At 38.2% G+C, this 12,730-nt stretch overlaps 1 protein-coding gene across 1 annotated transcript; it reads left to right on the forward strand.

Moving 5' to 3' along the window:
• The first annotated feature begins 1,711 nt into the window (after positions 1-1,711).
• On the forward strand, positions 1,712-10,688 carry DYRK2 (dual specificity tyrosine phosphorylation regulated kinase 2). The gene is made up of 2 exons (XM_019514692.1): positions 1,712-3,670; positions 4,984-10,688. Exon 2 carries the CDS (start codon positions 5,005-5,007, stop codon positions 6,583-6,585), a length of 1,581 nt encoding a protein of 526 aa, XP_019370237.1. The 5' UTR covers positions 1,712-3,670; positions 4,984-5,004; the 3' UTR covers positions 6,586-10,688.
• Positions 10,689-12,730: the final 2,042 nt, after the last annotated feature.

A 12,730-nucleotide genomic window follows, 5' to 3' on the forward strand; every position in this document is an offset into this window, starting at 1 on the left:
CAGCCAGCAAAATCGGCAGCAGGGGCACTTAGGGTACGAACAGGATGTTGCCCTTGTGCCACCATAATTTTTTTTTGCTGTGGCACAGTTTGTGAGCAAACGATATCCTAGCCTTTTGCCATGCCTCAGGTGCCCAAAAATGTTGCTGGGACCAGAGGTAATCACAGTTTGTGATTCTTTAAATGGGAGGACATTTGTTTGCCCGTTGTGCACCGTGTGAATGCTTTTACACCAGTGACGCTTGCAAATGCATGCCTTGGCAATTCCCCTGTACCAGTGATGCTCACAGATACATGCCCTGGGAATTCTCCTGCGAGGTATTCTTGTAGTGTTGCATCTCTGCCACTCCTCAGCTCAGGGCCACATCTGTGCAGGGTGAAACCCCTGAAACCCTGGGAGCAGCATGGGCCCAACCCTGCAGAACGACAGCCTTGGTGGCATCTGTAGATGCTAGCAAAGTGGATCTGTTCTTCCAGGGCACATCCTGGCACAGCTGATCCCACTCCAAAAACAATATCTGTTTATAGACTTGGCCACAAGCTGCCCTTTGCGCATCCACTAGGTGAAACAATTCTGCCCCTATGGCCAGAGGCTGAAATGTAGAGGCAAACCCTTGGGGAGACTTCAGTCTTCATCTCTCCAAACTGCTAGGTAGAAGAGCTCTGTGATACTATTTCTGTATTCCACTAGCCTGTGTGAGGGAAGGAAACTCCATCTTATATTTCAGTCTGATTGGTAGGCCTGATAAATCTGAAACCCTCTTCAGGTTATTTAAAGGGAGAATAAGCAGTTTCACACCCTGTAGCTGTGTGGCTACTCTGTGAGTAGGTTCTCAAGTTGTCTTTCAGCCTCTTCCACTCTGAATATGTCCAGTACTAAATTCTGCTTCCTTACAAGTGTGAGCACAAAGTGCATGCATTGCTGCTATTTAGGATCAAGTGTGGATACAGAAAACCCAGAAAGTCCTGGTAATTTCTTTCTGCCCCTTCTAAAAACTATGAACAGCAGCAGAAGAAATGCTGAAGATGTTTAAAGACCCAGGCAGGCAGAACAGCTTTGTTTAAAATTTGAAGTGTTATTTGCAGTCATGCTCATTGGAAAAAGAATCCCTGCTCACTACCAATGGATGGATAAATTAATTTTGTTAACACCTTTGTACAAGACAAAGAGTGTCAGTTTGAGGAATGTACAGATTCATCTAATGAAAACTGCAGTGCTTGTTAAATGCAGAAAACAATGAGCTCTTATCATCCGGAGAATCAAATTAAGAAAATGAAAATTAATTCAAGTTTAGCACTTTAGTCAATAAATTTCAAAAAAGAGGGTGTCTTCTTTAGCACTGGCTCAGACTAATTGCCCATAAATATTATTTCCCATTGTTGTCCTAGCTTGTTGATAATGTGCATCATTAAGTGTGGTTAAATTAACGTGCCAGAAGAAACTTTGACTTCTAGAATTTCTTGGCTTGGGTTTTTCCAACTTGTACATTGCAGAATTTTTGTGCTAGTCTTATCAATATAGTCTTCCTCATGCATTTAATCTTTATGCTCGTCTCCTTCCAGAATCAAGCCAACTCCCATTAAGTGCATTTGGTTCTTATAGTTTCGTAGCTTGTAGGGTTGGAAGGGACCTGAGCAGATCATCAAGTCCAACCCCCTGCCATGGCAGGAAAGAGTACTGGGGTCAAATGACTGCTCTGAGGACTAAAGTCTTCTTTTTGGCTGTTTGAGAAGAATAGATGTAGAAGAACAGGGCGCTCTTCCAGGAAATGCCAAACAAATATTCCTCAAACTTGACCTGGAGGAATCGCCGTTAGGAGTGACAGGGCACTTAAGTTTCCTTGAAGGCTTAATTCCCGGTGCTTCTGAGATTTCAAACAAGGGAGGCAATTAGTGTCAATATTCTATATATCTTCACTGTGCTTGAATGTTTCAATCTCCTTTGCTTTGAATGTTAGCATGTCATAACATTTCTTGCGAGATCAATCAAATTTGATTACCCATGCCCAAATGACTTTGCAAATAAACATATGCAGTTGAATCACAATGATGAAATAAAACAGGTCTGTTATTAGAGCTGATTCAAAATGGATGCGGAAGAACAGTAAGCTCAGCAGAAACAACTCCCAGGAACTCTGGAGAGTTTCTTTGTTCTGCAAACCTCAGATGGACAAACTGAAAGGATATGACCAAAAACGTGTAGATAGTGTCTAGGTTTTTCTATTTGGGGGGAGGGAGGGCATTGAAGAATTATTTTATTAAAAATGTCTTTGTCACAACACAGTAAAAACTTTAATAGAATCTGACAGTATGGTATAATCTGTTCTACAAGGACAGACTTTCTCATGGGGGAAGTCTGTCATTCTTTTGTAGTGAAAACAGCAGACTTTTCATTGCCTGAAATCAGAACCCACTCTAGTTATCTGTGAATTTAGTTTTAGCACATTTTTTAAATGATTAGTGAAGTAGTTTTTTTTCTTTGGTTGCAAGAAGAGAAAATGAGAATCAGATGCAAGTGTTCTTACTCTTAATGAGGTTCTTCTGCATAATAGTTTCAGTGAACTCGTGCGAGTGATTTGGCATCAATATTGCAGCTGGTATATCAGGTGGAGACATAACAGTAGAATTCTTCTCACACTTGTGTAAGACCAAGCTGAAAGAAAGGAGGGTTGTTTGTATAATGGTAACATGTGGCCCCAGCCACCAGTGGTACTCCGTTTTGTCCAGAGCGATGCTGTACAAACATCTAGCAGGAGACATTCTGCACCCTGAACAGCTTGCATTTTAAATAAATAGGCCAAGAGTAGAAGAAAGGAAAGATTTTCTCCCATTCTATCAATAGGGAACTGAGACACAAAAATATTTAAATGTCTTGCGTATGTTTACACAGGAAATGTGCAACAGAGCCGGAAAGTCAATGGACAGGGATATAGGAGATATATCTGAAAAACCTCCCTCTTTCCTATTAGTGGGAAAAACTCTAAGATGCTCTTGGTAACTTGACCATCAAGACATTCACCAGGTCATTTTTATCGAAAACTTTAATGGGAGAGAGGGTAATTTGCCAAAGATGACACCCTTATTTTGCTTATTTCCTGCCAGTATACTGTCCAAGACATGCTAAGAAGAAGACCCTGTATTTTAGTTTGAAAAATATTTTGAACTGAATCCAGTAGTGAGCAGTTGTTTACAATCCGTGGCTTGGTATCACAGTTGTGAAGTTACCTTGAAAAACTGATGCACTGGTGATTTTTTTTTTTGTTCCCGTATTTGTAAATGCATCTTCAGCACTGGTCAGTCCCACAGCTATAACTTCACTTACTTTCTTGTGAATTCTTTGCAGTAAATTCATGTAGAAAATTCAGGCCCCATATAGTCATACCTAATACTTCTAAGTTTGCCACATATGGTCAAGGAGCCAAGAGAATGAGTTTAAATTCCTAAGACCTGTTTTTTATTAATGCCAAGCACCTGCAGCAAGTACACGTGAGAGCATTCAGAGTTGTGACTATTCACACTTGTTAGGTCAGGCCCTAAGAGCCTTGTGTAACTATTGACTGTTACCACCATTGGAATCCATAGTTTCAGTAAAGCTTGGTTTTATTACTCTGTTATTCTCAGATTCATATGTGTTCCCTCATTGGCTTCAGTGAATTACACAAAGGATAAATGTAAGTTAAAAAGTTACAGAAAAATTATTTTTATTTTAAAGATTTAAATTTATACATGAAATTAATGTGTTTAAAACTGCTGCAGTCCTTTCTTAGGGACAGAATAACTATCCTCTGCATAGAATAAATAAGGAATTCTAATTATGTCTATTCAGGTGACAAGTGTATGCTTGCATATTGTTTGCTTCTCCTTACAAAATGTGGTAATGCACACTAGTTGTTTTCACCCTTCAGTGCTTCAGGTCTTTTATTGTTTGAGATCACTGAATGCTCATGTTTGATCTATAATTAAAACTAGAAAACCAGACCTATTTTCTAAATTACAGAAGTATCAGATTGTGTTTTCTTTTTTTCTCTCTGTACCATGGCTAGTACTCCATGCTGCCTAAGTGCTATTGTAATAGGCCTTGGTTTGCCAAATTGCTAAAGCATACACTTAGGTCCAGTGACTAAAAGCTTTGCTGAAAGAAGGCTGTGGCATTTCCATGTGTTAAACTTACTTTCTTGGATTTTTATAACTTCCAGATTCTTTCTTTTTTTTAAATGTTAAAGCATATTCCTTGTAGCTTAAAATTATATGTAGCAGCTGGTTTCCTACTGCAGGCCTGTCCAGCCAGCAGCCCATAGACCCCTGCAGCCGTCCTCATGGGTAGTTGGTGTGGGGGGGTCCTGTGTGCTGCCAACACTGCCCATGTGCCAGGCAAGGGGGATTCTGCAGGGCCATGTCAAGCCCACATGGTAGGAAATGTGGGGGACTTCCTGGGGGGTGCGGGTGGGGGAGGGGCTGTATACAACCGGAAGATGGACAGCCCTGTCCTACACCAGATTTTGAGTTACAATCCTAATTGTTACGAATTTATACTGAAAGGGAACAGAAAGAGCCTTATCAGTAGAATTGCTGGCAGGCATAATGTGAATCCCAGGCTTAAGTCAAACTGCTACTTGTATTCTGTAGCGTCAGGTTTAATTTCCCTCTAGCATACTTCTTGATATGACTGGGCTATTGCCATACCGATAACCCAGAGAAATACTTAGCTTATGGTACTACCACATCTTTGTTGCAAACCTTTAATTTAAATAGTCGTGGGAGTGAGGAAATAATTGAGATAGGGAATCTTGCAAATGCAGCCAGTATTGAAAACATCACGACATATTGATCATATATTAACCTAACTATAGACAAATGACTTTTAGAAAAATGGTTAATAGAAATAATCTGACATAGGGGTGAAAACACTGGGAGTTTTGGAAGTCTAGATCCTTCAGTTCTATGTTCTTCTTTTTAATTGGAAACGTATTGTTTTGAATTTTAGGCTGGAGGCAATAAGCACACAATGAATGAGCACCTACATGTTGGTAGCCACGGCCAGATCCAGGTTCAGCAGCTGTTTGAAGACAACAGCAACAAGAGGACAGTTCTAACGACACAACCAAATGGACTTACAACAGTAGGCAAATCTGGATTGCCAGTGGTTCAGGACAGACAGCTGGATAGTGCTCACAGGCGACAGGGGAGCTCCAGCTCTTTAAAATCTACAGATGGAACAGGGAAGGTAAAAGCCTCCCCTATGACACCAGAGCAAGCAATGAAGCAATACATGCAAAAATTAACAGCCTTTGAACACCATGAAATTTTCAACTACCCTGAAATATACTTTTTGGGTCCAAATGCAAAGAAACGGCAAGGCGTGATTGGTGGGCCAAACAATGGTGGATATGATGATGACCAGGGGTCTTACGTGCAAGTACCCCATGATCATATTGCATACAGGTATGAAGTCCTGAAAGTAATAGGGAAAGGAAGCTTTGGGCAAGTTGTGAAAGCCTATGATCACAAGATACATCAGCATGTGGCATTAAAAATGGTGAGAAATGAAAAACGTTTCCACCGCCAAGCTGCAGAAGAAATCCGAATTTTGGAGCATCTAAGGAAGCAAGATAAGGATAACAACATGAATGTCATTCATATGTTGGAAAACTTCACATTCCGCAACCATATCTGCATGACATTTGAGTTGCTGAGTATGAACCTTTATGAGCTAATAAAGAAAAACAAATTTCAGGGCTTCAGCCTGCCTTTGGTTCGCAAGTTTGCCCACTCAATTCTACAGTGCTTGGATGCTTTGCACAAAAATAGAATCATTCACTGTGACCTTAAACCAGAGAACATTCTCTTGAAGCAGCAGGGCAGAAGTGGTATTAAGGTTATTGATTTTGGCTCTAGTTGTTATGAACATCAGCGTGTCTACACTTACATTCAGTCACGGTTTTACCGTGCTCCAGAAGTGATCCTTGGTGCTCGTTATGGGATGCCTATTGATATGTGGAGCTTAGGTTGCATTCTAGCAGAGCTTCTAACAGGTTATCCACTCTTGCCTGGAGAAGATGAAGGGGACCAGCTGGCTTGTATGATAGAGCTGCTGGGCATGCCCTCCCAAAAACTGCTAGATTCATCCAAACGAGCCAAAAACTTTGTAAGCTCTAAGGGTTATCCCCGTTATTGTACTGTTACAACTTTGTCTGATGGTTCTGTAGTACTCAATGGTGGCCGTTCCCGGAGGGGAAAATTGCGTGGCCCACCGGAGAGCAGAGAGTGGGGGAATGCATTAAAGGGATGTGATGATCCCCTCTTTCTTGACTTTTTAAAACAGTGTTTAGAATGGGATCCTGCTATACGTATGACGCCCAGCCAGGCTTTACGTCATCCCTGGCTTAGGAGACGTTTGCCAAAGCCTCCAACTGGGGAGAAGACAACGGCAAAAAGAATAACGGAGAGCACTGGTGCTATAACGTCAATTTCCAAGTTACCTCCAACTTCAAGCTCAGCTTCAAAACTGAGGACTAATTTGGCTCAGATGACAGATGCCAATGGGAATATTCAGCAGAGAACAGTGTTGCCAAAACTCGTTAGCTGAGTTTGAAAAACCCCACTGCTGGTTATACAAGAGATACTACGTGGCTGAGCCTTACTCATATGAAGAAGTAGCTCAGATTTCTATTTTTATTTGCTCAATAACTTTATTCATTTGTATCTTTCAAGCACTCATTTTAAATGTAAGAAAAGTTGATTTTCTTTTTATAAAATATGGGGACGATGCTTTAAGTTTTTGTACTTCTTTTTAAAAATGTTTGTCTTCTAAAGTACAATTAGCCTTACTGTAATTAGTGTGGCACAGTAATAAACATCAGTGGCAGGCCACTGGTTACAACGTGATTGTCATGCATTACAGCGTGACATCAAAGATGTTAACCTTTCTTTCCATAGTTTGGATTAGTTTTTCTTTAGGATAATTTTGTAATTCTCTTCCATACTTACAGATGATGGCCCCAATCTGGCAAAAAATGAACATGTGCTTGACTTTGGTTTGCTTGGTTTGTTTGAGATTACTGAGATGTGTAGTTTGACACCTGTGTAAGCACTTTCAGAATTGGGGCCATAGCATCTAATACTGTCATTTTCTCCATGATGTTTTGAGGAAGCTGAGGCTTCATAATGATACAGCCACATCCTAGAGAATTTTTAAAAAATGAGACACAATGATTAAAACAAATGTGCAGGCATCAGTGCGAAAATTGCTGGGACTAAAAATACCTTATTAGCATTCATACCCTGTATTAAAAGGAGAGGAACAGACAGTGGGAGGATGAATGAGGGTGGGATTGTATGTGTTCCTCTAAATCTTAATAAGACAGATGAGCCACTTTCTGAAGATGAAGAAATGTAAAGGAAAATGTTTTGCACTTAATTTCAGGTGTACAGCCAACATCGCTCCCTTTTGGTTTCTTTCTTTTTTTTTTCTCCTCCTAGTTTCTCCTCTCTGCTTAAGTGAAGCCAGGGCTCTCTACATCACATTTGCAGTTGTTGTCATCTTTACACTGTACCTCCCAGACTGTTAATGCTACATAGATTTCACAGATATTTTTTTCCAGACAATCTCTAGTTGATGGATTATGACCTCATTGGTACATTGTAACCTTCTGATCAAATCTGTATGCAAGGACAAAACACTGTTTTGCTCTTCTAGAGAACTACTATGTGAAGATTGTTAAATCTTAGCATGTTAATTGCATCCTCCATGGATGACATCAGCTTAATTGGTGGAATAGCTGGTACATCTCTAAGGGAGAAACATCAAGGGAAAGTTAAGTGATTTGAATTAATCTTTAGCATGATAGCTGAAGAGAACCTTGAAGGAACAGTAGAGATTTATGTAGATTTGTGTGTGTGTGTGTGCGTGTGTGTGTGTGTGTGCGCGCGTGCGCACGCGTGCACATGTATGTGTTTTAATTGCACTCATGGAAAGAAAGTGGTCCTGATCAAGGGATGAGAACCAGGATTAAGTAAGAATTACTGTGCAGTGCAACATATTTTTTAATAAAACAGTTTGAAACGTAAAATCAGTATTAAATCATATGCAGTGATAATAATCTACATTGGATTGTGAAGGACATGCAAAGGGAATTTTAAGGAAAGTAGAAAATAAACTGGAAGGGTTTGTGGAAGTTGGAATGAACGACATTAGGATGGATTTCATAAAACTTCAGTAACTTTATTATAAACAATGTTTATGTGCACAGATTTCACTACGTTACTTGTAAAAATGGTTAAAAATACTTAAAGCACGGTCCCCAGAGAGGCTAAGAAAGTTTCCGGTTAAATTCTCTTACATATTCATTGAGATTTTCACTTTAAACTTAAATTGCTCTTAATTATTTTAATTTAACTTAAGATTCTGGGGGTGCGATAGTAATAAGAAAAGATAGAACTCTCAGGAAACATATAACTGTTTGCCAAAAAGTCAATACATAAAGAAACCCCAAAAAAAATTTGTGAAAAAGGATGATGTTTATTAATTGCTAATTTTAACGTTAGAGCTTTGATAAACTAATGTTCTTACTATTTTTTTAAATTATAGTTCTCTGTCCCAGTGTTAAATGTACACAATTTTATACAGTGTGTGTAAGTGCAATATGTAAGCTTTTATGGAATCATGTTCAAAACTGAGATACAATAATACAACTAAAATAAAACTGGCATTGTAATCCAAATATCCATTAACTTATGATTGGTAGTTTCTAGGTCTAGAAAATAGACTTCTAGGCCTATTAGCTTTCATATAAAATAAACATATTAGATTCCTATGATAACTATATTTTTATGCAGTAACTGGGATTCTCCCCTCTACCATTAGCTGTTTAGGAAATTCACAAATGTTAAAGCATGAAGACTGCATTATGAGGGAAGGAAATAGGTTTTCCCCATCACATTTTTGTTCCTGGTTTCAGTGTAAATGTAAGGAGAAAACATTCATAACATCATTCATGGGTCATTAATGGGCTAAAACCACTACATTTTCTGTTTCATGTAACCAGTTCTTAAATGCCAATAATGCATTTGTGATTGACTTTATTCATGAATGCTACCGGAAACTTTTAGGCCAAAATATAGTGTGCAGAGCTATTTTTTTAACCCAATGCATTGAAACTTCAACTATACCTAAAGAAGCAGCTATGTTATGGTTTTTAGTAATCTAGCTGCTTTTTATCGTAGCTTATTTCTAAATGTAAAAAGAAGGAAAAAGGAAAAGGATGTTGCCTCTTGCTTTGATGTGATTTTATTATAAGGGCTCTGATAATTAGGCGCATAGAAGTTGGCTTGGAAACAGTGCTTAGTCTCACATGTAACCATTGTCTAGGGATGTCTGAGCTATTTTCAGATTTAGTAATAGCACAGTGTTGTCTTGTCTTTGGTTGCAGTCTCTTTTGGCTCAGTTTCTTGCACCACTGGAGTGTTCATTACCACTTAAGTGTTTTGGAACAACAAAGTGATGCAAGATGTGTAGATTAACAATAGAGGATAAATTGTGCCCTTGGTGTTAACAATGTGCCTTTTGTTATAAATGCCATGTTGTAGGGCATGCATTGTGGCCTCTTTAACCCTTTGAATACTAGATAGTGAGGATGAAATCTATTTTTAAATGCTCTACCTGTCTTAAAAACATCCTGTACTTTTTCAAGGCCTTAATAGATACCATAAGGCAATCATACTACTACGCTCGATAGAACACTCTATTCTTGTAGTAACTTCCACGTTGCTTAAAGGGGTTAAAGATGGCACTTCCTCATTGGTTGTACCTTAACATCAGACTGGATTTTTTTTTAAATAAATTTTTGTTACGATAACACTAGAACGAAATCAACTGTATTTGTAAAAATTTACCTCAAACCATTTAATTTTATAGTGTGATTTAATCCCAGGGCATTTGGTATGAACCAAAGTGCATTCCTTTTATATGTGCCTGGCTCTAATAAAGGTGGCCAGGGATTTTTACAATTTGGGTGCAAGGCACTTAAGCCACTTTTAACTTGGTAGGTGGTGTGGAGTTCTAAATGACTCCCGGAGAACGTTAAAACACTTTAGGCATAAGTAGCATTGGGCAGTATTAGAATCTTTAAGAAGAGCATGTATTATTTGCTACTCTCCATTTGATAATATATATATTTTTTTCCATCAATGATGTTTCCAGTAAGTAGGAAAAGAACACTTTGTTCCATGTTGGTAAAGACTTTAATATTGCCCAACTTACTGCTCCGGTAGCATTTAAATAAAATATACATTTGTGAATTATTGTTTCTAGGGGCTTGTACATCTCTGCTACAAATTGTGATTAAAATCTCAGCTCAACTGCTACAACTATGTCTAAGCAGTAGCTTGGGTTTTTATTGAGCAACGACTTAGACACGTGACTGTAATATGCTGCAACTGTGTGTACTGAAAACGTGAAAAACGATTGAATGTTGACTGTGTATATATGTATGTATAATTTTCTGTGAGATGCTGCTGTCGCCACTTAACATTAAAGATGTTGTAGTGGATTTTAATCCTAGTGGCCAGTTTTATGATACTGTATGTATTGTACAGCTGATGACAGGAGTAAGACTGTTTTAGTGAATATTTGTTACATTTTGTTGTTGTGGCCAGAGATCATTTCAGAATAAAACTTTATGTCCTACTTTACTTCTTTCCACTGCAGTTTGGATTTTGTTTGATCATACAGGTCCCTCAGATCGTTGGCATTTCTTAACTAGGTAAAGCCTGATGGTATACACCTTGAAGTTAATAACAAAGTTCCTTGTACTATAACCAGGGATGCAGTACAAAGCTTCAAATGCTTAGTGAGATCTATATACAGTATGTACATATTGATGGATGCAGCCTGTTTGGTTCATTTATGTTTAGACAATATCTAAAGGACAGGACAGGTCCATCAGTAGCTATTAAGAGTCAGGGATATATCCTCTAACCTCCCCAAATCAATGATAGTTGATGGCAGAGAGGGTATAACAGGGCTTGGTTTACATTAGATATGCCCTGTACATATTCTTTCCCAATCCTTCTTCAGCAATCCCTCACAGTCAAGGTTGAATGCCTTCCATGATTGTATTATCTGCGTGTCCAAAGATGGCTGATGAGGAGGACTTATCAGCCATCTCCTTTATCCCAATAAAGCACCTCCTCCTTGCCATGGTTGGAGACAGGATACTACTCTAAATGGACCTTTGGTCTGACTCAGTATGTCTTTTGTATTCTTATTGAAACCTTTGAATGTTGCTCAAATGTTTCTTGGCCTGAGTTTTCTAATGTTCATCTTAGGTGCCAGGGCATAATTTTTCTTTATTCTTTTAAACATCAAGTTGTTGTTACACTTGGAAGGAAACAGGTCTTCAGTAAGAGTTTTGTCTATATAAGGAAGACAGAATTTAGTTTTCAGTTTCTTTTAAAATTTAAAAACAAAATAATCATACATTTTTATTGTCAAAAATCTTTTATTGAAATCAAGCCCTTGTGCTATCTTTTCATCCAAACTTCTGTAAAATAAATGAGACCCCTAACTGAGGAACTGGTCAACATGACAACCACAGCAATATTGATACTTGCTCTCCAGTATTTGGCAGTGACAGGTAAATAGACCATATTGTCAGTATTAAATAGGTTCATTGGACTAAATTCTGCTCGCAGTAAAGTTGGAATAAGTCCAGAACAACTTCATTATTCAATACCAGATTCTATGGGTCCCAATTATATTTTATTGGCTAAATTTTCCCAGTTGTGCCAGTTCAAATCTAGAGGATCTTCCCTGAAGAATCACACTTTACAGTTTCTTTTTTCAACACGGATGGGGAATTTCTGCAACAGATTTATGTAGTTTCTTCAGGAAGGCCCTGCATTCTCAGATATGTGTGTACTGATGGTAAACCAAGTATGCGTTCCCACATCTTTAGCTAACTATCCTAAGAGTGAAAATAAATATTTGTAAATAAAAACCAGACGTGTCCATCATATTTTCTGAGTTCAAGACAGATCTTGAATAAGGATCTGTTATGCTGTATAAGGATAACCTCTCTGTGGCTACTCCTTTCTTTGCAGTATTTCTCTTGGCCAGATAATTGTGGTGTTCTATCATGACCGAGAGCTGGAGAATTAGTGATCCAAATAAAGAATATGAAGAGCATAAATATTTACAATCTGATACAGAATAATATTCCTCAGTGGCACTGCTGCTTTCCTTTTAAATCCCTTTCAGGCTTTCATTTTTAAGACCTTTTTTCCATATAGAATTGTTGTTTATCATATCTGAAAACATGAGCAGGCAAGCTTCTGATCTGTTGAGGCAGCTGTGGGTGCAAGGCACTTAAGCCACTTTCTGTGAGAAGGGATTGGATATGCAAAAACCAGAGAATTAACAGGCAGTTTGAGGTAAGTGTTTCCTAGAGTGAGGAATGTGATATAACAAATGATTTTGGTTTCACTGAAGGATCAAGTAAGATTACAATATGGTACTGAGAAAGGAGTCACTTAAAAGTTATTTAAATTGTTTGAAAACTATTTAGGACTAATTTAGTATAGTCTAAAACTGTCTTTAAAATCAGTGTCACTATTCTCTTTTGAAGCTTGTCATTTTAAACTCTTTGCTAATTAAAAGATAGCTTTCAACCATGATTTTTATGCCAAACTCTTATAACATTGTTACAATTGTGCTTTAAAGATGTAATTGCTAT

Source organism: Gavialis gangeticus, unplaced genomic scaffold (genome assembly GCF_001723915.1).
Source record: "Gavialis gangeticus isolate Ggan-Ray unplaced genomic scaffold, GavGan_comp1, whole genome shotgun sequence".
Classification (NCBI taxonomy): Eukaryota; Metazoa; Chordata; order Crocodylia; family Gavialidae; genus Gavialis; species Gavialis gangeticus.